Raw genomic sequence first — 27,257 nt, forward strand, 5'->3', positions numbered from 1 at the left:
AGGAATAAAAACAAAGCCAAAGCTTCTTCAAATGTCCCCATTAACCCAATTAGTCAAATCCTGAAGGGGAATTTGTCTTAATGGAATTTGACTATATCTCAGTAGAACTTGAAATTAAAAAACCATCAGTTCACATTTAGGAAATGTGGATTTTCAAGCTCCTGGGATTTGATTTCTAGATACGTGTAGTTTTTCCTCATAGATCAGTGTTGCCCCATAAAATAGAATACAAACCAACTGAGTAATTTTAAATTATCTAGTTGCCACATTTTTAAAAAGCAGTAAGAAGTAGTTGAACTCAATTTTAATAGTATATTTTATTTAACCCAATATATCCAAAATAGTAACGTGGAGTCAATATTAAAAATTATTGAGATATTGTATATTCTTTTTGGTACTACCTTATTTTGGACTGGCCACATCTCAAGCCACAGTAGCAGCTTCTGTGCTGGATGATGCAGTTATAGACAAGTGTCATCTGTCCTGGGAAGTGGGCAGTGGCTCCGAGAACACAGCTGTAGCCCAGCAAACCAGAGGCCCGCATCTGTTTGAGACCATAGGGTATGACCAAATCAGTGCAGGAGCCCATTAGAAAGTAAGTGCTATGGAAACAAAGGAAAAATAGAGCAAGGTAAAGGAATAAGTGCTGATGGTGGGTCAAGTTGCAGTATTAAAGAGAGTAGGTCAGTAGCACATCTGTATGCTAAGAGTTGAAGGAGGTGAGAAAGTTGGCCAGGAGAGCATCCTGATAGGACAGCTAGAGCAAAGACCCTCAGGTGTGCAGGCATACGCCTGGTGTGTTTGAGAAATAGCAAAGATACCAGTGTGTCTGGAGAGGAACGAGCAAGGGGGAGAATATTAAGAGATGAAATCACAGAGGTAAGGTGATGGGGGGCTAGATCATGTAGGGCCTTCAAGGCCATTGCAAGGACATTGCTTTTATTCTGAGAGGGAATCACTGCAGAACTTTGATGTGATCTGACTTGAATTTTAACAAGGTCACTCTAGTTGCTGTGTTGAGAACAGAGTGTAGGAAGGCAAGAGTGGAAGTAGGAGGACCAGTTAGTTTATTTCCAACAAGATGATGATGGTTGGACCAAGGCTGTAGTAGTGAAAATGACAAAGAATACACGCCTTATGGATGTATTTTCAAGGTAAAGCCAGTGGAGTAGGAGAAAAAGAATAGTCCAGTATGACTCCTAGGTTTTTGGTTTGCATAAACGGTGAGATGTCAGGACCATCTGCGGAGATAGAAGAGGCTGCAGGTGGGCAGGTTTATGGGAGATCAAGGGTTCAGTTTTTTTTTTTTTTATGTTTATTCATTTTTGAGAGACAGAGAGTGCCAACAGGAGTGGGGCAGGGAAAGAGAGGGAGACACAGAATCCAAAGCAGGCTCTAGGCTCTGAGCCATCAGCACAGAGCCCAACGCGGGGCTCGAACTCACAAACCATGAGATCTTGACCTGAGCCGAAGTCGGACACTTAACCGACTGAGCCACTCAGGCACCCCAGGGGCTTCAATTTTAAACATGTTTACTGTAAGAGGTCTGTTTGACATCCAAATAGAAAGGTGAAGTAGGCAGTTGGAATTATGAGGCTAGAATTTGGGAGTGAGGCCTGGGCTTGAGGTACAGATTTGGGAATTCTCAGCATATGGATAGAATTTAGAGCCCTAAGATGCAATGAAATCAAATCATCTGAGTGCATACAGGAAGAGCATCCCAAGGCCCTCCAACAGTAGATGGTTGGGAAGATGGGGAGAACCAAAGAAAGACACTGGGGAAGAGTAATCAGAGATGGAAGGAAAACCAGGAGACTACTGTGCCCCAGAAACTAGAGGAAGAGAGAGATTCAAGGAAAAAAATGTGAACTGTATGGGATGTTCTGGCAGGTCAGGTCAGATGTCAGAGATGAGAACTGACCGTTGGGTCTAACAACAACATGGAGGTCACTTTAGTCCTGAGGACAGCAGTTCCATGCGCCAGGGGAACGAAAGCCTGACTGGTGTGGATGTAAGAGAATCTGGGGCAGAACTGCAGACAGTAAGTATAGATAACTCCTTCAGGAGCCTTGCAAAACAGTAGCTGGCAGGGTAAGTGGGAGCAAGAGGAAGCTTTTTTAAAAAATCAACTTTATTGAGGAATAATTTAAATTTGAAGCATGCAGTTAAATGAGTTTTGACAAATGTATACACCCATGTAATCACAACAATCAAGATATATAACACTTCCTTCACCCCAGAAATTCCCTTGTGCCCCTTTATGGTCAATCTCTCCCACCCCCTCCTCCCAAACCCAGCCCCAGGCAACCACTGTTCTGCTTTTTATCACTGAGCTTTGTTTCGCCTTTTCTAGAATTTTGTACAAATTGAATCATACAGGATGTACTCCTATGCCTGGCTTCTTTTGCTCTGCATGTATCATAGTTCCTTCCTTTATATCACTGAGTAGTATCCTGTCATACAGCTATACCACAATTTGACTACTCATCCACTTGTTGTCAGACATTTAAGTTGTTTCTAGTTTGGGGCTATTATGATTAAAGATGCCATGAACATTTGTATACAAGTCTTTGTGTGGACATAAATTTCACCTCTCGAGTAAATTTCTAGGAGTAGAATTACTGGGTCATATAGTAATGTATGTTCAATTTTATAAGAAACTACCAAAATGTTTTCTAAAATGTAATTTTACACCCTCACCAGCGATGTATGAGTTCCAGTTGCTTCACAGATTTACCAACATTTGATATCGTCAGTCTTTAAATTGTAGATGAAGATTTTTTTACGGGGGTTGAGTGGATAGACTTGATTTCAGAATAGCTTTAGATTCACAGACAAGTCTCAAAGACAGAACAGAGAACTCTGGTGCATCCTTTGCCCAGCTTTACCCAATGTTACCTTCTTATAGCACCATAGTATATTTGTCACAACTAAGAGACTGACGTTGACATTATACAAGTAGCCCCTCTACAGTCTCTAACCGTATTTTACCAGTTTTCTCACTCATGGCCTTTCTCTGGCCCAGGAGGCCACATTGGGTCAGGCCTCAGTCTCTCCAGTCTGTGGCCCTCTCTCCATCTTTCCTTGTTTTTAATGCCTTTTCAGTTTTGAAGAGTACTGGTCAGATAATTCATGGAATGTCCATCAATTTGAGTTTATCTGAGCTTTTCTTATGATTCAGCTGGGGTGATAGGATTTGGAGGAAGAACACCCCAGAGGTGAAGTGCCCTTCACATTAGATCACATCAGCGGCACATGACAGCAACATGGCTTATCACTGGTAATGTTACCCTCATCACTTGGTTAACATGGTGTCTGTCAGGTGTCTTCCCTATAAAGTTACTCTTTTTCCCTTTCCATGCTCTACTTTCTGGAAGCCAGTCACTGAGTCCAGCCCACCCTCAGGGAAAGGGGATTTAAGTTCCAGCTCCTGGAGGGGGTGGCATCACATGTATTACTTGGAACTCTTCTCTAGGGCAGATTTCCCCTTCTTTATTTACTTGGTTGAATCATTTTTACAGAGAAAGCTTTCTTTATATTTTAATTTTTTGTTTATTTTAGAAAGAGAGAGAGAGCACAAGAGGGGGAGAGAGGCAGAGGGAGGAGAGAATCTCAATCAGGCTCCATGTTCAGCCCAGAGCCCAACACGGGGCTTGATCCCACGGTCCTGGGATCATGACCTGAGCCGAAATCATGAGTCAGATGCTCAACCAACTGAGCCACCCAGGGGCTCCAAAAACCTTCTTTTTAAACGATGGGGGAATAACAGCACATTTGTATGTTGGTGGAGCCAAATATTGTGAGAGTTTCTTTCATTTTTTTCAGCAAGTGTTAACAAATTTTTCATCATTAGAGTCCCCACCAGGCCTTTTCTCGTGTCATTTTAAACGTCACTTTTACCCATTATTCAGTTTCTTTAGGCCCCATTGGAAGTCAGAGGACCTGTAGAGGTCGGGGCAGAGTTTTCATAGATGGCCCAGGCATTAGGTCCGGTCATCCAGCAAACCCCTCAGTGCTTACGGAAGGATGGCCCCTCTCCCCAGCCCTCACCTTCCTGCCTTCTCCTTCCTCAGCCCACAGGATCCCAGACAGGACGGGGATTCCAGAGCTGGGGAAGAGCCCATGTTTTCCTTGGGTAGGAAGGAGCCAGACATCTGTCATGAGGAACTGTGTAGCCGGGGCCGTCTGGCGGGGACTGTGGGAGCTGACAGTGGCTGAGGGGAGGGTTCTAGGGGAAGGAAGAAGCAGATGGAGCTGCTTGGCTCCAACTCAGAATCCAGAACAGTGGGCTCTGTTTCTTCTGTCCCCTCATTGGGAGGACAGAGCTCTGAGGACAACAACCAAGGCTCTGAGCCCTGGCAAGGAGCTCCAAGGAGAGCCAAGTCTGAGCACCCCAGGGCAGCGGGGATGAGATATGAAGGACTTTGGAGGTTCAGGTCAGAAACTCAGTGGTGGAAGAGACAGCCCAGGAGAGAGAGGCCCGCGACAGGCCCTGGAAGGGACTTGGGCCACTGCCAGCCAGCTTATCAGCCCCACTTCCCCACCCCCACCCCCAATCCCTACACAGGGAGACTCTCATCTGGCCTCCAACTGGGGAACCCCAGGACCACATGCCTGGGCCCGCAGGGTGTGGGGGTGGTGGACAGAGGAGTGGTGACAGAGATGACCTATTCTGGGCGGCAGAAATGATCTCCAGGCATGTATTTTGCAGAGGCTAGCAGTATGGTGTCTACATAGATGTATATATTTGTAGATGAATCAATCCATACCCTGCTGTGACACCAGAAGAACGGCCACCATAAAAGAAGGTGGTAAATTCCCTCTCATTCAGAGAATACCGCTGTCTTCTCAACCAGCTGCCCACGGGTTTCTCATCAAGATAGTAATTCATTGTACAAGGAAGGGAACTTACCGTGTGGAAATTCCCGCTTCCTCCGGATAACAGTATGCGCAGTATTAACCTTGGTGAGTAAGAATCTCCCTGTCCCCCACCACCCCAAAGGCAGCTCTTCTCTGTGGAAGCCTGCGGCCACTCGAGGCCTTATCCACACCCTCTGCACAAGTCTGAAAACTGCCCAGGACAGACCTCAGGGTGAGCTCAAAAGAACCGATAACCCCATTGGTCGAAGCAGATGTGATAATGTTCTTCCTGCCCAGCATCTCCTTCTTGTGAGGGCAGCACAAGGCTTTTCCTTTGGGGCAGCAGGTCTTCCCCGTCTGTTCATGTGCTTCCATGGGCCCAGGCCTGGCCCAGCACAGCGGCACATTTCTCTGGCTGCAGGGATGGACACAGGCTGAGCCAGTCGGAGTCAACTTTGGCAAGCACTGCTAGACTGGGGGCCAGGGCGGAGCCTGCCCGACGACGGAGCTGATGCCGAGGGCAGGAAAGCTAAGGGGCGGACAGAGTCCTGACTGAATCCTCGGAGCGCTTGGCTCCAGCTGGTCTTGTCAGTTACAGACCAAGCAAATTTCTTTTTTCCCTCCCTCCCTCTCCTCCTCCTCATCTTCCTCCTCCTGCCTTTTTCTCTCTCTTCTCCCGTTTATTTTGGCTCGGTCCAGTTTGTGGTTTTTATCTCTTGCACTAAAATTGTTTCAACGAATATCCTCATGGCATCTCTCCCTCACATGCCTGCCGGGGACACAACCACCGACCCCCACACAACCCCGGCCCCTCACCCAACACTGTTTGAGAAAGGCTTAAGCTCTGGTTTTTCACGGGTGCCACAGGGCTACTGTGGGAACCATCCCATGGTTCCCCAAAGGGGGACAGCCCCTTTTGTCCCCTACAGCATAAATGAGAATGTATTTTTAAAACTGAATCCATGTATCTTCCTGTTAAACAAGAACTTCTTGTTTTTTAATTAGAGAAAAGGGGGATATTATTCCTAATGCACCTACCATGAGGATTTTAGCATATTTCCTTACAAATGTTTCCCCAGTACACATTTCCTTGGGTCTAGCCCTGGTGCCTCACTGTCAGCAGCAGCAGCAGCAGCAGCAGCAGTCAGGTAATGTCATTAGCATTTCTCTCTCACTGTGGTTTTTCATGGTCTCTGTTTTCAACAGCTTCCCTGCTCAAAGGTCCAGTCATGAGACTGGAAAGCAAGTAACTCACCTAGAACCAGGTGAGCCCTCTTGTCTAGGAGGGAGCTGTTACTGTAATTAACCATGCTTCTACCATTTCCGGGAATCTGGCCTTCATCACCCGGAGTTTTATACTGATGCCTGGGTCGGACCCCTAGGGAGTCTGCGTCAGTAGATCTGGGGTGGGTTCCAGGAATCTGTATTTCTGAGCAGTTGCCAGATGATACCAATGCTGCAGACCTCAGTACGCAGGACTCACCTGGGAGCTAAAATGCATTTGCTGTTCGGGTGATTCGTAGACCCATTCAAGTTTGAGAGCCCTAACTTTCAATTTAATAGTCACTTACTAAACACTAATTCATGCCTCTGTGGTTTTTCAGAAGCCTACCTTTCTCTTCTTGGGGGCCAAGTTTCCGAGTGGGGTATGACCTACAGCTTCACACCTAAAGCCCCTGGGAACCCCCAATGTCACATCACCTAAAATGGGAAACGTTAGCACAAGGTTTCTTTCACTCTTGTGTTATAACCTTCCTCCAGCTGGTTACAGATTAAGGGGCAGGCTGCGGAGGGTTGGAGGCTCAGTTCAGTTTCATATTTACTGAGTGTTGGGGACTGTGTCAGGAGCTACAAAAATAAATACAACATGGTTCCCATCCTCTAGGAGCTAATGGATAATGGAGAGGTGAACATAAAACAAATAAATGCTTGTAAGCTGAGAAGCAGCAGGGTAGAGGAAGGCGGTGTTCCCTGGGAGTCCAGAGTAGGGGCACTCAGCCAGTCTTAGGGACGGGGAGGCTGAGTCGAGTAGGATTTAGCAGTTAGCCAGGTGAAGGAGCGTGGGAAAGGCATCCTCAGCATGAGAAACAGTGAAGGCAAGGAAGCATGAGACATCCAGGTGCTGGCAGGTGTGGGATGGTGAGAAATGGAGCTGGGGGGGGGGGGGGTGAGGTGGGCCAGGTGCAGACCACTTGAGCTGAAAAGACGATTTAGAACCTCCCAGATCTCTGGTCCTCCAGCCCGAGAGCCGGACCTGGAACCAGCATAGGACTATTGGAAGATTTTCAGCCAGTCCACTAAGTGGAATGACTTGGTTTCTCTTGTTGCTTATAATCTCACCTCAAAGGCAGCAAGTTTGGTCAATAATCGCCCAAGCCTCATTGAGGCCTGCACATACCTGGCCACTGCAAGACTTCCTCAATGGCTCCTGCAGCCAGAACCACATATCTGTCTAAGGAGGAGGATAATGTGTTTAGGTCAGGTTGCTGGTAATAGGGAACCATATAGCAGTGAGTTAATTCAAATCCTGCCATATTTTCTCCAGAAAACAGTCCAGGGTTCATATGGGGGCCCTGTGGTCAAACTCAGGCACTTCTGGCATTTGAATCCATCATCCTTGACTGCCTTGCTACTCAGAGTGTGGGAACTTGTTCGAAATACAGAAAGGGGTCTGTTCCAGACCCGTTGAACCACAGCCTGCCTTATAATCAATCCCCAAGTGACTTGTTCAAATACCTGTAATTGAACAAGTTGGCCTATACTCACTGCAGCGAGGAAGACTGCACACCTTGGGTAACTGTGGACCATCTCAGTTAAAAAGGGGTTTGAGGGGCGCCTGGGTGGTTCAGTCAGTTAAGCGTCCGACTTCAGCTCAGGTCACGATCTCGCGGTCCGTGAGTTCGAGCCCCGCGTCAGGCTCTGGCCTGGCGGAGAGCCTGGAGCCTGCTTCCGATTCTGTGTCTCCCTCTCTCTTTGACCCTCCCCCGTTCATGCTCTGTCTCTCTCTGTCTCAAAAATAAATAAACATTAAAAAAAAATTTTATTTTTAATAAAATAAAATTTTATAATTAAAATTATTTATTTCAGGGTTTGAGGGGCGCCTGGGTGGTTCAGTCAGTTAAGCGTCCGACTTCAGCTCAGGTCACGATCTCGCGGTCCGTGAGTTCGAGCCCCGCGTCAGGCTCTGGCCAGGCTCAGAGCCTGGAGCCTGCTTCCGATTCTGTGTCTCCCTCTCTCTTTGACCCTCCCCCGTTCATGCTCTGTCTCTCTCTGTCTCAAAAATAAATAAACATTAAAAAAATTTTTTTTTTTATAAATAAATAAAAAGGGGTTTGATAGGACTGGCAGGGCTTGGGCTTTGGTTAGGTGAATTTAGGGAGAGCCCAAGAAATCAGGCATTTGTTCTGGAGTGGATGCTCTCAGGAAATGGGACAATTCTATGACTGAATATCTTCATAACTCTTACCTATAAAGAAGGTAGACCAGATACAAGTTACATGTGTAATTGGTAAAGAAGCAGCCATCACTCATATTAGCAAGGAGTAGAAGGTGTTTAGTATTTTGTGGTGGTTTTTGTCTGTGCTTAAATAAAATTACGAGGCAGTCTGTTTTGACTCACCTCGTCGCAATTGCAGAGTGACCTTGACTGATGGCATTCCGTGAGATTGTTTATGTTCAATGAGAAAACATCTAGGCCAGCTTCAAACAAGACTAATGCCTAGCTGAAAGTGTCAGGCCAGTTTCCAGATGTCAGGATCTGCTTTCTCCTTTCTCACTATTAAGGACGGAGAGTCAGTGTTTTAGAGTGTGGCTTCCTTATTCAAGGTTGTCTCGTGGCCCAATATGGTTGCTGGAGCACCAGCAATCCTATTAGTGTTCCAGGGACAGGAAGCAGGGGAAGGGAGAATCAAGAGCACATTTCCCAGCTCCCTATAAAGAGCTTTTAGGAAACCCCATCCAACTCCTTCCATTTATACCTCATCGGCCATCCCTAGTTTCAAGAGCACAGGGAAATGTAGACTTTTATCCGCCTATGTTGCTGCCCCTCTCCAAATTAGGTCGTTTGGTAGGGCAGAAGGGGAAATTGGGTCTAGAATAGGCTACCGGCAGTCTCTCTCTCTCTCAGACAAGGAAGACTGGGCTTAAGAATGGGGAAATTCCGGGCCCTGGGGGGCAGCAAGATTTTATCTTCCTCTCTTTATCAGTATTTAACATTCCAACAACCAGAGCAAGCCAGTCATAGTAAAACAGAATCAGGGTCTCTCCAGTGTCTGCAAGAAATTCTTGTTAAAGGTAGAATTTGCTTCTCAAGTCTTCCACACCACCTGCTGGGAGAGCAGGAGCCATGTGAATGTACAAGCCAGAAGAAGGGCCCCCACGGCCACAGATGGGAGAGCTGTCGGCATGAGGCCCGCACCTGTGAGCAGAGTCCGTCTCATCTCCTCTGTTAGAAGGCTGTATCCCAGCCCTGGGGAGATGAACAGCAGGAAGAGGGGGGAGAGAACCACTTCAAATGAGGTATGGGAGCTAATAAGACCGAGGCATCCCTTCTCTTTCCTTCCATGAACTAGCATAGCAGCTGGGAATCCCAAAGGTCACTGGCCTGTATGCACAGTAGGGTCGCACTGACGCCCAGGTCACATGACTCACCCCCACCCCCGTCACACACACAACCTCCACCTTAAGTAGACCTTCACTCCCTTCGGGGTGGCCCCAGTCATTTCCCAGAAGCTCCACAGGGACCCCCTCACACGTGCCCTTGGCTGTATGCCAGCTGTCTGCTACATTGCCTCCTTTGACACACATCGGCTGAGCACCTTCAAGCACCCAAGCCCTGTGGTAGACACCAGCAATTCGGGCGTCAGTGAGGTACATCGTTATCCTGGAGAGCTGACAGCTTGTTGCAGAGGACACACAATGATCCCGAACACATAAATTACAAATTGCGGAGAAGCTGTGTTAGAGAAGAAACCCAGCGGGCCAGCAGGTGATAGGGTGTTCCTTGAAAATACCCCCAAACAGCCAGGCGTGTTCCCACTTCAGGGCATAGCTGCTGTGCTTTTTTTTTTTTTTTTTTTTTTTTTCAACGTTTATTTATTTTGGGGACAGAGAGAGACAGAGCATGAACGGGGGAGGGGCAGCGAGAGAGGGAGACACAGAATCGGAAACAGGCTCCAGGCTCTGAGCCATCAGCCCAGAGCCCGACGCGGGGCTCGAACTCACCGACCGCGAGGTCGTGACCTGGCTGAAGTCGGACGCTTAACCGACTGCGCCACCCAGGTGCCCCAACAGCTGCTGTGCTTTCTGCCAGGAACAAGTTTTCCCCTACAATCCCCATGACTCACTCCCTCGCTTCCTTCAGGTCTTTGTTCAAATGTCACCTTCTCAAATGCTGCCTTCCCCGATGCCCACCCCCATCCTCTGCTCTCCCCAGTTCCTGGCCTCACTCTGTTTTCTCCACTAACACTTTAACACTTTGTTCCACAAGATCCGGGGGTTTTGTCTGTTTGGCCTCTGTCACCAGTGTCTCCAAATATGTGCGATCGGCCTTCAGTGAATGTGTGTTGAGTAAATGAATGAGTGAAAAGCTAGCACAAAAACCGGGCAGTCGGGGAGGGCCCCTCGTACCCTGCTGACCAGGAAGCTGATGAAGCACGAGAGAAGGTGATTTATGTTTTATCACTAGTCCTCTGGCTATTTGAGGCAGAATGGCTTGGAAAGAACTGAGTGTGGAAGAGGGGAGGGGGACAAGGTAGAAGGCCATTGCAGTGGCCGAGGCAGGGAGATCAGGGGGACGGGGCGCTGGAGGAGAGTGGGCGGTGGGGAGCCGCTTGGGAGGTGGAGCAGAGAAGACTTGGGCTTGCACACCTGGGCTCTGGAGCCATGGTCTCCGCGGCTTGAGTTGGGGCAGATGGGAGGACGAAGGAGTAGGGGGCAAGTCAAGCGGCCCCCTCTCCAACTCTGCCCCATCGTGGACCTCTGGAGCCCCGAAGCAGCTTGCAGAGAGTCTCAGTGTGGCTGGAAGGGTGTGCCACCTGGGAAGCCCTGCCCAGTTGGGCCTTGACCCCTGCCGAGTCCTTGGGGAGCCTGGGGCTTGCCGGTTACACGAAGAGCAAGGGGTGTGCCCACCCCCGCCTCTGGGAAACTTGTGCTCAAGCCCTGCTGGGGTGCGTCGGGATGGGAGGGGAACAGACCTGCCCTTTCCCACCCCCTCTCTCCTCTGCAGCACCCACTGCTCCAACCTGACCTACCTGGCTCAGCTGACTAAAGTGTCCACAGGGGTGAGATGCAAGTAATTAACTAGCAGAAGCTCTGAAGCTCCCCAGATAATGATCGGCCCCGAAGACACCCGCGTCAAACCTTATCCATAGAGTTGGAAGGAGGAGGAGGATCAGGCTCCCCAGAATCCTGAACCCAGCAGGTGACAGACACCCAAAATCCAGTCCAGCACCCTTCTCCAAGGGCTCTGTCCCCACTTCCAAGGCTACCAAGAGTGGCCCCTGACGAGCCCATGGGCCACCAAACCATGTCCGGTCTCTTCGAGGTTTGCACCTTCTCAGTGTCCCCCACTTGCCCTCCTGTCCCCACCTTCCCATTCCCCAGACATACTCTGATCCCATTCCCACTCTGCCTCCTCCATGAAGTCACCCCTGGCTGCCTCGCCTTCTTTGTGTTTCTTTTCTGGGTTCTTTATCATCTGCATCCTTATTTCGGCTTTTGGGGCTGTTGTGTTTCATCTGCTGGCTTTTTAATTCCTATAGGCTGAAGGGTACGTTTCACATGCCCACAGAGTGGTGGTGGTGAGAGCAGACCGAAGGTGCGTTCCAGTCCCACCCGCTACTGTGTGACCTTGGGCAAGGAACTTCTCTGTGCCTCGTTGATAAAGAGGCTACTCATGCCCACTTGAGAGGTTCCTGGAAGAATTAAATGGAACGCTCTTTGCAAAGAACCCAGCCTGGTGTCTTGTGCTCAGTAGGGACTCCACACATGCCAGCTATTCTTCCAGTATGACAAATCTCCATATCTGACATTGCACCAGGCATTCAGTAGGAGCCCAGTAAGTGCTCAGTGGCTACATGTGCTCAATCTCTGTCTTGAGTTGCTTCACATGGGTTATACATCAGAACATTTGTTTCCATTTCTCTACAGACTCAGATCACCACTGCAGGACTGCAAAAGCACAAGGCTGATCTCTCATTTCCTCAGAGCCTGAGCCAGCAAAGAGACAACAGGTCAAGTTCACAGAGAAGTGTAGAAATTGACCTTGGACCCCTCTCAAGGGGCGGAGAGAAACTTTCTCACAAAAATGTTTGCTATTCCTCCCATCCTTTTCCTCACAGACATCCCCAAAGCAAGAGCAGTCTCTGGGGAACCCTCTCCTTGAAAGACAGATCCCATGTGACCTGTTGCAGTGACTGAGGCTCTATCGAAGACTGGTGTGGTCACCATGACCCCTCCCTTATTGACCTTCAGGCCTCCAGGTCCTGGACCCAACCATTTTATATACATATGTCTCCTGTCATCGTCACAAAAACCTCATTCTACAGGTGAGGAGACTGAGGATTGGCAAGGTTAAGAAACTTGCTCAAGGTCACACAGCTGGTGAGTAGCAGAACCAAGATGTCCACTCAGTTTGACCTCTACCAGTCCATGCTCCTGCCTCTGGGCCACTCCCTTTTGAAGTGAGGCAGTCACTGGCTTAGAATCTGGGCCAAGTGATAGACCCTCCTGCTGGAACCTCAGTCTCATCCCTTCCTAGACAGAGGGAGGAACGGCCACCCTCCCACTGCCCAGGTGAGGGCTTTTGGATGGGGGCAGGAAGAGAGTAAAGGGTAAAAAAAAAAAAAAAAACAACAAAACTCATTTATGGCTAACCAGATTTCTGTCTTGCAGCAATTTATATCCATTTCCCCTAATTTAGGCAACTCTGAATATGAGAAAAGCATTCAGCCGTTTGAAGAATGCTATTCAACTCATGACAAAGAACAATTCTTTTGAATCTGTGAGAATTTTCTGGAAGTCACATGTCATTTTCACTTTCACCTATTAAAATTGAAGCTTACATTCAGCTTTTTAAAAAAACTCCTCAGTTTGCAGAGGCAGCCAGCAGCCAGTGGCGCAGGCCGGGTCTCGGGCCCTTGCCAGAGGTCGTCACTCTCTGGAAGCACCGACCAGCTCAGCAGACCACAGCCTTGGGCTCAGACATGAATTGACCTTGAAAGAAAGAAAGACCTGCACAAAGATCATAATGAACCAACAGAAAATATTCAACATCCGTCATTATCTCCACTTACGTGGAGCTTGGGAGCGGGATGTGGCACATTCCAAGAGCTGCTTTAGGGAAAACCAAGCCACGAGGAGATGGCGTTCCTGGGCTGGACGGGAGCCTGAGGCCTGGATGGGGCCTGCTTTCCGCACATCTGCTTCCCTCATAAGGGATCCCTGACTCCCAGGCTCTGCCAGGCGGAAAGCAAACCAGCCCTGGGCTAGGGGCCAGAGCAAGGACTTACCTGGAAGAGACATCTGCTAAGCAATTTGACCAAACGCAAACGCTGCTAGTTTAATGATCATAATTTCCTACAGCAGATTCCCCCAGCACCTCCGCTATCGTGTTAGTGGAATCATTTTTCAACTTACTAGGTACAGAGGAGACCCAGTGCACAGGGCCAGGCCAAGGGTGTGTGTGCATGTGCGTGTGTGTGTGCATGCGTGCGTGTGTGTGTGTGTGTGTGTGTGTGAGAAAAATGCCTGCATTTTTCAGGAGTGAGGATATTTGCATAACACAGATATCTTTGCAGATACCAGACAAACAGGAAGTTTCAGAACTGATGCCATTTCCTTTCATTGTGAATCAGCAGCCTCTCTCTTCTCACACAGAAATGGTGAAAATCACAGGGTCCAGCCCTGGAACATGAAGTGCGAGAGAAGAGCACGAAAGCATCAGAAGTCACCTTCTCTGGTGGGGTGCTTCCCTGGGCGCCCACCTGCACTCCTCAGGCCATCCCCTTCCAGCTACCCAGCTTCCTGGAGCGCTTCAAGATATGTTTGGATGCCCACCCTAAACACATTAGCAAACCAGTCTTCATCCACACAACCTATGTTATACCAGTGCTTGGGATGGGGCCCAACCGGCTCTAGGGGGACCTCCCTCGTCCTTGTTCCCGGCCCCAGGACTGTATCCCAGAGGAGCTCTGTGAAGTAACACGCCCTGGATGTGGCACCAGAAAACCTGGGCTCAGATCCCTGCTCCAACCAGAGAGGCCCTGGGCAAGCCACTTTCCCCTACGAGCCTCAGTTTCCCTATCAGTTACATGGGACTGATAGTGGCTCCCTGCATGTTTGTAATAATAATACAAGCACAAGGCAAGAAATATAAGGCAGCAAATAAAAGCACAGAATTTGGAGTCGGATATCTGAGTTCAAAACCCAGCTCCAGTGTGTACTAGGCCGTGATGCTTGGGGCAAATTGCCTAACTTTGCCAAATGTTAATTTGCCCAGTTATAAAATGGAGGTAACGACAGTCTGTTGAGAGGATTCAGAGATATGACCACCTTGCACAGAGCAGAGTCTGGCTCACAGGAAATTCTCAACAACATGAACCAGTTTTCCTGCTGCCCAGCCCCCCCCTCCCCTCCCCCGGCAGCACTCCTCCTTCCTCCAGCGCCTCCAGGTGCTGTAAGATCCCGGAGGTGGAGACCACTGCATGCCTCGCTGGTGAGGGTCCAGCACCTGGCTTAGCCCGTAATAAATCAGCTGAATGAATGAATGGATGCCCCTGGTGCGTAGCAGGTGCTGAGGAAATCTATCCGTATAAAATAAATTTATACGAAAGCCACAGACCAACTCCCGCCCTCTCCGTTTTTGAAATTCCTAAAAGGGGGGCAGTAGAGAACAGTGATGACAAACATCCGGGGCTTAGACAGCAGTCAGGTCTGGCGTGTCCTTTAATTTTCCGCTCTGAACCTAATAAGCAGGTAGAGGAATGTGTCAGGTAAGTCCCAGCTTCACGACCCGGGAAGATGATTCTAAAACTTGACTTTCTTTTCAAGATTACAGGCCTTGCGTCTGGTATCCCTCTTGCCCCATTTCTCTTGGTTTCCTCCTTAGGTCTAATGGCCTTTTCTTGTCGAAGAGCTGGTGCCTCTGAAGTCCAGCCAGCTCCCCGTCCCCAGCCTCTTGGAGGACAGCGAGCCACACCCCACTGACTTACCAGCCTGCAGGGGTGCAGGGGTGCGACAGGCTGGTGTCTGCAGGAGTACAGCACGCTCACCCCAACATTTGCTCTGGGGCACGGCCGTTCAGCTCTCGCCTCGTGCCCTCTGTGCCAGGATAGTGCTCACTGGCCACTCCTCCGAGAGTGAGTCCAGGATGCCGCGGATGCACAGCCTGAGTGCCCAGGTCTGGAGTCAGACAACCTGGCTTTGCACACAGACTCTGCATGGACAAGCCGTCTGATCTGCTACCTCTCTCAACCTCAGTTTCCTAATCTGTACAACGGAGACCAGTGCTAGAGCACTGGGTGATGCAACATTTAATAGCTAGCTTTGGCACCAGCCTATTAAGTGAACCCCAGCCAGTACCAGGTTATACCTGCTAAATATTAGCTCTGCTCATTTCTACTGCAGAGGTGGGTATGGCTCCAGGCACACTGTAAACACTCTAAGCACTAGCCACTACTTTGACTACTTTTAAGTTTTGCTCGTGTCACATAGTTCCCAGTGGAGGGACGTTCGGAGGAGGGATGGCCCTGGAGAGGCCCGGTCTTTGCCATCTCCCAGGTTGACTAAGGCCCTCCTGCCTTCCATTGCTCGCCAGAACCTTACGGGACTGCTGGGGATGGGACAGGACCTTGGGATGTTGTCTGCCTAATGTGAGTCATGGTGCCTCCCCATGGTGCCCATGGCAGGAGTTCTTTTCCCCATGAACACTGTTTGCGAATCTTTATTACAGCAACAAAAGAGCCAAATAGCTGGTGGTCCAGTCCCGGGATGAGCACTGCATGTCGTATGTAAGCCAATCTGACAATAAATTATATTCATAAAAAAATATTTATGGTATAAGCCATAGGTGTGGCTAACCTATCACGCGCTGGGGTCCCTCGCACTGTCTGGGAAGGAAAAAATCCAGAGACGTACCACTACATAGGATCTGTGTCAGAGGCCAGAGTCCCTTTTCCTCATGTTTTGGACCAGTTTTTAAAAAGGAGTTCCCAGGACATTAGGAGCATGGAGGCAGCCCTGCCCCGCAGCAGGAGTTGAAGCTCAGGCATCCCCAGGTCTGCTTCCTGTGCCCCAATAATACAAACATCAAGGACACTGGGCCCAGCTGGCCAGAGTCTAGAGGTCATGTCTGTCCCCAGGGAGAGCCCGCTGGAGTCCATGTCTGCTAAGGGCCAGGATAGCCACTCACTCACGCTGGAGGCCTGTGACCCCCTGCCTGGGCTCTGATGGCCTGCTGGGCCCCCGTTGTGAGGATTAAAAGTGGCTATCGATGTCCTGCAGACCTGGCAGTCCCACCATGGAATGGGCTGCTTGTCTATGAGGTCCTCTCCTGTCAGCTCATAAAAAATGGTCCTGCTGGAGGAGCGTGGAAGCTGGCCAGGGAGGGAGCTGACCGCACCTCAGAGCAGCGACTCTAGAAATGTTGCCTAGGTGATGGTTGCCCATCAAAGCCAGATAACAATGCAAACCCAAATGGGATTTTCTGGTAACTGTTTTATCAGCAGACTTTTTTTTTTTTTTTTTAGAACTGCAACCTTTGTGAATAGGACTCCCAGGGAGAGTTTACCATGGGTTTTTCGAGCAACTGTATCTATCCTTTGCTATGTCATGACTATGAACAATATAACATAACATTGTAATCATAGAGCTACCATTTCCTGTCTGTAAACTATGCTTCTATCCTGAGCAGGTATTTATACATGTTCTCTCCTTGTAGCTATTCCTTGCCAAACACCCATGAGAAAGGAGTTATAGTAACAATTCTTCTTCTTCTTATACTTTTCATTCTAGTTTTGTGTCATTTTTTTTTTTAATTTTTTTTTTCCAACGTTTATTTATTTTTGGGACAGAGAGAGGCAGAGCATGAATGGGGGAGGGGCAGAGAGAGAGGGAGACACAGAATCGGAAACAGGCTCCAGGCTCTGAGCCATCAGCCCAGAGCCCGACGCGGGGCTCGAACTCACGGACCGCGAGATCGTGACCTGGCTGAAGTCGGACGCCCAACCGACTGCGCCACCCAGGCGCCCCAAGTTTTGTGTCATTATTAATAAAAAATTTCATTAATAAATGTAATAAATCAAGAAAATAATTAAATAAATAAATATTTATTAAATAAATAAAATTTATTTAATCAATAAATTAATACAATAAATTGTATTAATAAATGTTGTAATAAATACAGCATTCATTAAGCTTTTTCAACATGCCAGGCATTGTGGTCATTGTCTTATAACTGACATCTCACTCATTCCCTCCAGAGCCACATAAAGTATGTACAATTATTACCCGTTTCATGGATGAGTAAGAGGAGACCTGGGACTCCAGCCCAGACCTGCTGCCCCTGGAGCCTGTGAGCTTCCAGCTGCCTGGCCCACCTCCCTTCTCAGCCCTGCTTGTCCTTCCTCCTCTCTGGCCAGCAGAGGCAAGGGCCACAGGGCTGCATAACCCACGCCCAGAGTGCAGGCAGCTGAATCAGCTAGACTCTAGAATGCAGCAGACCTGGCTTTCCCAGCAGTCGGCGAAGACCAGTGGTAACTCTCCCGTTAGCACAAACAAGGTAGTCCAAATGACCTCTGAAGCTGCCAGGGCAATTCTGGATTGGCCACTCAGACTAACTGGATTTAGACTGTGGGATTTGACATTCGAGCACAGAGGATGGAATAACATCAGCTGAAAGTACAGAGTTCCCATATACTCCCCCTGTCCCCAGCACCTTGCGTTAGCACAATACATTTGTCACACACAATGAACCGATCATTATTAACTACAGTCCCCAGTGCGCACTAAGGTTCACTCTTGGTGTACATTCTGTTGAGTTCTGACAAATGTATGAAGACATATGTCCACCAATACAGTATCCCACAGACTAGTTCCACTGCCCTAAAATTCCTCCGTGCTCTGTCTACTCGTCCCTCCCTCCTCTCTAACCCCTCACTGCCCAGCTCCTGCCCCAACCCCTGGCAGCCACTGATTTTTTTTACTGCCTCCATAGTTTTTACCTTTGCTAGAATGTCACATAGTTGGAATTATGCATGTATGTAGCCTTTCCAGACTGGCTTCTTTCACTTAGTAATATGCATGTAAGTTTCCTCACATCTTTTTATGGCTACATAGCTCATTTCTTTTCATTGCCAAATACTATTCCACCGGCTGGATATACCACAGTTTATCCGTTCACCTGTTGAAGGACATCCTGGCTGCTTCCCAGTTTGGGCAATTATGAATAAAGTCGCTATAAACATCCACAGCAGGTTTTTGTATGAAGTTTTCAAGCAGTGCAATTGCTGGGTTGCATGGTAAGTATGTTGAGCTTTACAAATGATATTTTAAGCTTAATTTTTCTTTGGATGTTTTGTGTTTTAATGTGAGCACTTAAGTTGTCCTGGGGATTTGCAGCTCTCCCAACAAGAGCAAGAGACCTCCCGAGTGCAAAGATCTAACAGTCTAGCCTCACCTGCTGTCCCCATCCCTCCCTTAGCCTCTCCATCACCTCCCCCCCCCAACTTGGGGAAGAGGGGGTGCACAGGACATATCTGCTCTGAAACCCACCAGGCTGAAATTCCATGCAAAAGGCCTGGTTCACACCTTCTCTGGGGAAGGGAAGTAATTGGATGGGTTTTTACAAGCATGCAAGTTAAAATTCAGTTCCTGTTGAGTGTGCACAAAGATGCCGTTCATGTCAAGCTAAATCATTTAGAATGTCGACAGAATTTAAAAGTAAAATTGTGGACTCATTCTGGAATATAATCGAACTCACTGTACACACATTACAAGATTCTTGAATTTTAATATATTTCATTTCTTTCTCTACATCAATGCTCCTTTTCTTATTGAATTGCTCCTTCCTCTTCTTGACATACCTACCTCTGCTTTGGAAAATCACACTCATACTTTATTAGCCCAACAGGGCAAGAGGCTGGCCTTATTTCTCTTTGTAACACCTAAGTAAATATTTATTGAATGAATATTTCAGAGAAAAGTATCATGGTTTTTTTCCCTCCAGTTTGGAAGTGTCCTTCCACTGAGTCAATCTTCACAAATGTGTACCCGTGAGCATGGTTGGAATGCCATTAACAGAGTGATTTAACGTGTATTGAAATGTGCTGTTTACTTCCTAGGGTTATAGAGTCTTGGAGGAGATAATCAAGGGCTTGAGTTCAACCTCAAGAGCGTGTCAAGGGTGTGCCACTGGAGTCGTGAGTACCCGCATCTCAGGCCTTTTTCACAAGTTCCTAGATAAGCCCCTTGCTGCTGCTCTCAGGGGCCTTTACACACAGTCCCTTGAGGCCTCATTGAGGCCAGCTGCTCCTGATCCCACTAAGGATCTCTGCATTGGTGCCTTTCAGGGACCAATTCATAGAGGAGCCCCTGGTGCCTTGGGCCACTACAGCTGCACTTCTCTGTAACCCATCAGCTCCTCCCTGGGTTTGCATTCAGACCAAGCTCCTCAGAGGAAGCCTGCAGTGTTGGATTTCTTTGGCTTGTTTATTTGACTAACCTCTGGTTCCTTCCACTGAAGAAATGGGCCCTAATTTCCAGAGAGCATTTTGAAATGACCATCACACTTAAAGTCTCTCCTCCAATTGTCTCAGGCATGGCCCAGGAAGAGCCCTGAGACTCTCCCACCTCTGGAAAGGGTCAGCCCCCACCACACTCCATGCCTTGCTCAAGGGTCTTATTTCTTTTTAAATTACATTTTTTATTGTTTATTTTTGAGAGAGAAAGAGACAGAATGCGAGTGGGGAGGGGCAGAGAGAGGGAGACACAGAATTCGAAGCAGGCTCCAGGCTCTGAGCTGTCAACACAGAGCCCAATGCAGGGTTTGAACTCACGAACCGTGAGATCATGACCTGAGCCCAAGTCAGACGTTTAACCAACTGAGCCACCCAGACACTCCAACGGTCTTATTTCTCATGTCCCGGGTCTTGACCATCAGCTCCAGAGTCCTCTACATGTATTCTCCAGAAACCCTAGGAGTGAGCTCTCATGGAAAGCAAAGTTTCTGTGGCCTCCTTCCCATTCCAGAATTCCTGTGGTGGGTATGCTGAATTGGCCCTGTTTTAGTGAGGGCAGGCTAAACCACCATAACAACCAGACCCCAAAATGCATCGACTCAAATACATTAGAAGTGTATCTCTAGATCATGTAACATTCCAGGGTGGATATTCCAGGTCAGCATGTAGCTCTATGCTGCAGGGTGATTCAGGGACCCAAGCCCCTTCTAGTTGTGGCCTCATCATCCCCCAAGGACTTTGAGCAAGTGGAAGGGGAACAAGAACATAAAGGAAGTGTGCTGCTGTCTCAAACGTTCCTCACACTCCATTGGCTGGAAGTCAGTTGGCCAGTCTTCAGCCACTCTTACCTTCAAGAGTGGGGCAACATTGCCTAGCTCTCAGCCAGCAAGAAGGGGAGACTGGTTTTAGTGGGAAGCCCAAAGCCTCTGCTGCAGACCCCGTCTTCTTCCCAAGTCTGCCCTCCCTTGCCTTCCTGTTCTCACCCCGTTTGTCACATTTGTAATGTGATGTGTTGAGAATTTATAACTCAGGAACTAATACAATCAAGAGGCAGCCACCTACTGCTTCTAAGGGCCAGATAATAGAATCTGCTCACTAAGGTTTCATCATCACAGTCTTAGCAACACGTGCCATATCCCAGCACTGGTCTCCATTAGCGTTCTTTGAGTTTTTATTTTGTTTATTTTAAAATTTATTGTCCATGCTGTTATTCATTATCCCCAGGCCTCACTGATGTGTACCAGCTCCAAGGGAAATAAAAACCAAACATTAGCAAACATCATCTCTGAGCACAAATACATTGCAGAGCTTTGTGCTCAGTATCAGTCTTGTGATATTAATCTTCAGATAATTTCTTAGGATCCCATTCAGATGCATTGGCTTTAATATTGTTAATGGAAAACAGGACCGGGCTTGGGGTTACAGACCTTGACACGAGGGTCCTGTAACCTCCACCCTCACCCCAGATGAGGCTGGTTCCTCCCACCTATCAAGGAACAAAAGAAGTCAAGTTGATTTAGGAAAGCATCAGACATTTATTGGAGGCCCTGTGGAATAATGTGAACTTTTGGCTTGGAGATGGGGGAGGGGCCAAGGGGGAAGGGAAGTTCAAATGTGGCGTCTTCAGAAACTGTATAGTGGTCCATGGGGATTTGTCTAGCTTATGGTGAGAAGCGTTCCAATTTTTTTATCACCTCAGTTTCCCATTTCTCTTCCTAATTGTTCACTGTGAGTGCCTCCCAGCCAGGATCTGCTTTCCACTGATAATCTCCGGACTGACCTCAGCTTGTCCTGACACCCTCCCTCACTGTCTCATGGTTTAAGATCTGACTGGTACTCTTTGGTGGTGACTCCACCTTGACAGTTAGTCTCCTGCCTGAATCTCTGCCCACAATTCCAGGTGAGAACCTCCCACTACTGCCCCTCCCCAGGTTGGCCCTCACGGGAACCCGGGCCTCACCGCATCCGAGACCCCAGCATGTGGGCACTTTTAGGTGCCATCCTCCTCCTCCTTGGCCCCTACTTCCATCTGCAGTCTGCTGTGGGATTAGCTCATCTAGCTCAGGACCCCCATTATTGTCCTCCCCGCTCCACACAGCCAGGAGGCTCCCCTGTGCTGCCTGAGGCTGGAGTCTTCACACAGGGACGGAGGGGCATTCCTGCCTGAAAACCTTCCTTCCTGCTGCTTTCCCAGCCTGGAATTCCTGATCTGTCCCTTTTCATCAGGGCTCATCTTAACCCCACCAATGGCCTGATTCCACCATGGAGCCTCCTCTGAGGAGGCTGAAGTGGATTTCTTGAGTTCTATGTCCTTCAGGACTCTTGAGTTGCGGTAGCTATTATCAGGCCCAGGTGAGAGGGCCTTAAATGGAGTCATCTACTCCAAAGGCAAAAACTCTAGATTTTCTGCAGGATGAAACTACTGGAATTATGCCAGATGCAATAAACTGCTCTCCCTGTTAGTTCATAGAAGCTTTTAGCCACAAAGTGGTGGGAGACGCACTTTGTCCTTGCAGTTGGGGAGCATGTAGAAATACCAGGTGTATCCACTCTTTAGTGGCTGTAGTTAAAACGAGTGATCACTTCCTCTGTCTTACGGATACAGTGTGGTCTTAGGAGGTTTGGGTAAAATTTTTACCCTAGGTGCCTCTGAAGATGAAAGTGTCTCCAAGTGTGGTCCTTGGAACGCCTGCGTGAGAGCCACCAGTGGCACTAATCAAAATGCAGATTCCTGGTCTCCTTCCCCAAGACTGGAGCCTCTGAAGGTGGGGCCCAGGAATTTGCATCTTTATCAGCACTGTCAGTGGCTTGACCATGGTCAGCTGTTTGGCACAGGATGCTGGCACCCTGGCCCTTCCACCCTGAGGGCCTTGTGGCATACCCTGGGGCCTCCTGCGTTAGTAGCAGAGATTTGGCAGACCCACCACATAGCTCTAAGCCCAGACGCACCCCTGGTCTTGGCACACGATCCTATACCCTTTTGCCTAAGTTGGCAGTCTATAAATATTTGTTGAACTGAACTGGCACCCTTAAGGGTAGGGCTTTGACTTCTTTATTTCTTTGGGCCACATCCTGGCACATAGTCAGTACTCCTTCTATCCCTGATGGTAGGTTGATTGATGAGGTCACAGATCCAGGCCATATTTGCAAAAAAAAATTGGGGAAGAGACAGCAGCTTTAGTTAACACCAACCTCCCTGCTCCTCAGGATATTTCTAGAGGAAGAAGTTGTTTTGTTGATGTTTAAAATCCACAGACTCTCAGGTTCTCAGCTGGGCAGAGACCCCCTGGTGTGACTCAGGAAAGAAGACATGAGTGCAGGTACCTTTTCCAAGGAAGAGCCGATACTGGTAAGTTCATAATGTTGACCTTGAGTGCCTTGACAGTGGCTTGGCCAAAAAGAACGTCTGTGTGCAGTTTTTGGTTTTTGTTTTCCGGGGTAAAGGCCATGTCAACAATTCTTGGTGTGCTTCCTGAGTTTTCTCAGCTTAAAGGAAGGTGACAGAGCCCTTGAGGTATGCAGGGAAGGAGCCTACCACTCATTGTGGTAGAGATCTGAATATGGCTAAGAGAAAATCTAAACTTTTTATGAGGGAACAATTTTAAGCCAAACACTAGAAGGAAATTGGAAAAGGCTTAAGTGAGCTCTCAGGCAATGAGCTAAGAGATAACCAAATATGAAGGGATTCTCGCAGGGATTTATTAGTGTCTCAATCAATCAGCAAGTATTTACAGAGTAAAACTACAGGCCAGCCTCTTACTGGGCTACAAGAGGATTCATAACAAGCCCTTCCTCAAGGGTTTGCAATCTGGATGGAGAGCTAAGACAAGCCCTCTGGAAAGAGAGAACCACACAAAAGATCTCAAAAGTAAGCATGCCTGCCTAAACAGCTAGGAAAATTCTTGAAGTGAGGTATAGATTCTGAGTCTTACCTTGAATCTGAAATTCTTAAGTTTTCAGTATCTTGAATGCTTATACAGATCAAATCTACTTGTCTAATCGCAAGCAACAGAAACAAACTCTGGCCTGGTTCAAGAAGAAAAGAAACTTAGGAAAAAAAAAAATCAGAGCTGGGAGGCTGCGCTGGGACCCTGGCTCAGAAAATGGGTAGAAACAATGAGAAGCTGGGGAACAGGAAGCACCACCAGGTAACCCCACAGGAACAAGCTGGTGAGGACACCACTGTCACCATGGCAAGGCCTAGGATTCTAAGAGTTTCAATTCAAAGCCAGGGGCAGGAGTCCTGTGCCACATGCCCACATCATAGCTGGAAGGGAGGCTGTAAAATAGAGTGGCTGGAAGGTTCTGGTTTTTAGTAGGAGACAAACACTCATTCATGAGGTGGGGGATTCCCCAAACATGGCTTCAGGGAAGCCAGAACAAATAGCAAATGTTCGCCACACCTTCCATATCTAGTACAGAAACAGAAAGTATGGATGTTAAAGAATAATCAGTTTTATTAACAACAACAACAAAAAGGAATACTGCAGAATAAGAATTGTGCTGATTATCAATACAATAAGATTCCACTCAGTGGGAGTTGGGGAAGTCTTAGTAGGAAGGGGGACCTTGATGGCTTTGGAGCATTGCGATAAATGGAGATGAGGTGGGGAGGATCCCCAGGTTGGGAAACTACCTAGAAGTCAAAGTTAGCTTGCCATAGGTGTGGGGGCAGGGAGAAGACGCCCTGGTGTCCCTACCACGTCATCCCTCTCCAGGCTTGAGATCCCACATGAGGAGACCCACATCATCCACCTGTTGCGGTGTCTTCAGAATTGCCCAGAAGTCCAGTTTATCATTACTGAGAGTAGCATGCCCACCACTCCTTTCAGCAGATGAATGAGGAGGGCCCACATTTGACATCTGACTACATTATACCTGGACTAATGATGAGCTGGAATCAGTTGTTGCTAATTGCTCAGTGTTAAGCTGTTGTCAAAGTGCAAGGTGAACAGGTAAACAGAGATTACCAAAAATGGAAATAGTAATTGATTTTGCTTGTACGTAGTATCCTTCATAGTACTCCTTGCAGATAAAAGCAACTATGGCCTCTTAGACCAATGAATGGTTCCTAACATGGATAGTTACCAGGGCATCACCCAGTGAGTTTTTAAAAAATATTTCCCAGTCCATCCCAGATTAGTCCTAAATCAGGAATTCTATGAGGGGAGCTGGGAAATTCTGATTTTTTTTCAATATATGAAATTTATTGTCAAATTGGTTTCCATGCAACACCCAGTGCTCATCCCAAAAGGTGTCCTCCTCAATACCCATCACCCACCCTCCCCTCCCTCCCACCCCTCATCAACTCTCAGTTTGTTCTCAGTTTTTAAGAGTCTCTTATGCTTTGGCTCTCTCCCACTCTAACCTCTTTTTTTTTTTTTCCTTCCCCTCCCCCATGGGTTTCTGTTAAGTTTCTCAGAATCCACATAAGAGTGAAAACATATGGTACCTGTCTTTCTCTGTATGGCTTATTTCACTTAGCATCACACCCTCCAGTTCCATCCACGTTGCTACAAAGGGCCATATTTCATTCTTTCTCATTGCCACGTAGTACTCCATTGTGTATATAAACCACAATTTCTTTATCCATTCATCAGTTGATGGACACTTAGGCTCTTTCCATAATTTGGCTATTGTTGAGAGTGCTGCTATAAACATTGGGGTACAAGTGCCTCTATGCATCAGTACGATTTTTAAAGGCTCTCTGTGATATTTTCATGATTATCCATGTTTGGAAACAGTGCCCGAAACATTTCAATATATCTCAAAGTTCCCACGTATATTCCTTTGGTTGTCTATGAATCTAAGACCCCTCTTCACTTTTTTCCCCCCACTTAACTCTATCCTCTACTCTTTTTTTCCCCCAACCTGTAAAAAAATTCAAAATCCAGAAAAGTTGAAAGAACTATACAGTGGTCACTCATATAGCCTTTATCTAGATTCTACACTTCTTACCATTTTGCTATATTTGCTTTATCACGTATCTATCCAAACATCCCTCCATCTTATCTTTGATACATTTTTAATATGAAATTTATTGTCAAACTGGTTTCCATACAACACTCAGTGCTCATCCCAACAGGTGCCCTCCTCAATACCCATCACCCACTTTCCCCTCCCTCCCACCCCCATCAACCCTCGGTTTATTCTCAGTTTTTAAGAGTCTCTTATGGTTTGCCTCCCTCCCTCTCTAACTTTTTTTCCCCCTTCCCCTCCCTCATGGTCTTCTGTTAAATTTCTCAGGATCCACATAAGAGCGAAAACATATGGTATCTGTCTTTCTCTGTATGACTTATTTCACTTAGCAAAACATTCTCCAGTTCCATCCACATTGCTACAGAAGGCCAGATTTCATTCTTTCTCATTGCCAAGTAGTATTCCATTGTATATATAAGCTATAACTTCTTTATCCATTCATCAGTTGATGGACATTTAGGCTCTTTGTTACATTTCTAAGAGAGTTGCAGATCTCAGCATTCCTCTCCTATAAGCATTTTAGCCTGCAAATCATCAGCTAAAGTTCACTATTTGTAGATCTTTTTTTTTTCCAGGTAGAATTTACAAAAACTAAAATGCACAAATCTTAAATGTACCAACCAATGTGTTTTGACAAACGCATGTCCATGTGGAACCCAAACCCTTGTCAAGATATGCGATATTTACGTTACCATAAAAAGTTCCAGATACCTCTTCCCACTAAATCTCTAACCCCACTCCCAGAACAGCAGCTATTCTGGAACTTCACATACATAAAATTGTACAGCACATATTCTTTTTTGTGTAAGACTTTTGTCACTCAGCTAAAGATTCATCATTTTTTGCATTTATTATTAGTTTCTTATTGATTTTATTCCATTTGTATGAATATATCATAGTTTGTTCACTCATTCTCTTGATGATGGACATTTAGGTTGTTTCCCATTTTTAGCAATTATAAATAAAGCTGCTATGGATATTCTTGTATGAGGCTTTTGTGGAGATATGTTTTCATTTCTTTTAGGTAAACACTTAGGAGTAGAATCACTGAGGCATAGGAGAGACATATGTTTAATTTTGTAAGAAACTGGCCAGATCTTTTTTCTAAAGTGTTTGAACTATTTTATACCTGCTAATAATGTATGAGAGTTCTGGTTGCTTGGCATCCTTACAACATTTAGCATTTTCAGTCATCTTACTTTAAGCCATTTTGGTGGGTATGTAGTGGTATCTCATCGTGGTTTTAGTTTACATTTCCTTGGTGATTAATGACGTTGAACACTTTTTCACATGCTGGTTGGTTGGTGGTATATCTTCTTTTGTCAAGTATCTGTTCACGTCTTTTGCCTGTGTTTAATGGAGTTGTTTCTTTTACTTTTGAGATTCAACTTGCCAGTATTTAGTTAAGGATTTTTGCACCCATGTTCATGGAGAATATTGGTTTGTGTTTTACTTTTATTGTAATAGCTTTCCTTGGCTTTAGTATCAGGGTTCATTTTATAAATAGTGTTAATATATCTTTTTTGACCTTTATTACAATCTGCCTCTGAATTTACATTTATATTGTGCTTGTAGACAGCATAAAGGGGGTTCTTCCTTTTCTCTTTCCAGTCTGATAATTTTTTAATTTAAGTGGAGCATTTTGGTCGATTCATATTTAATGTAATTAATGTTTGGTGTGGG

At 47.0% G+C, this 27,257-nt stretch overlaps 1 protein-coding gene and 2 long non-coding RNA genes across 3 annotated transcripts in view; 2 read left to right on the forward strand and 1 right to left on the reverse strand.

Annotated features, from left to right (window-relative positions):
- The window catches only part of ANKRD46 (ankyrin repeat domain 46), a 62,535-nt gene extending 52,648 nt beyond the window's left edge, over positions 1–9,887 (forward strand). The window contains exon 5 of the mRNA XM_045454058.1: positions 9,173–9,887. Within this exon, the coding sequence (XP_045310014.1) occupies positions 9,173–9,311 (139 nt within the window). The 3' untranslated portion in view covers positions 9,312–9,887. The remainder of the gene's footprint in view (positions 1–9,172) is intronic.
- A 267-nt stretch (positions 9,888–10,154) lies between these two features.
- LOC123585671 lies at positions 10,155–14,696 on the forward strand. The gene is made up of 2 exons (XR_006706364.1): positions 10,155–11,917; positions 12,010–14,696. It is a non-coding gene; the product is annotated as an uncharacterized LOC123585671 (long non-coding RNA).
- A 91-nt stretch (positions 14,697–14,787) lies between these two features.
- On the reverse strand, positions 14,788–15,345 carry LOC123585670. Its single transcript, XR_006706363.1, has 2 exons — positions 15,072–15,345; positions 14,788–14,824 (listed from the first exon to the last, which is right to left on the reverse strand). It is a non-coding gene; the product is annotated as an uncharacterized LOC123585670 (long non-coding RNA).
- Positions 15,346–27,257: the final 11,912 nt, after the last annotated feature.

This window comes from Leopardus geoffroyi, chromosome C3 (genome assembly GCF_018350155.1).
Source record: "Leopardus geoffroyi isolate Oge1 chromosome C3, O.geoffroyi_Oge1_pat1.0, whole genome shotgun sequence".
Taxonomy (NCBI): domain Eukaryota; kingdom Metazoa; phylum Chordata; class Mammalia; order Carnivora; family Felidae; genus Leopardus; species Leopardus geoffroyi.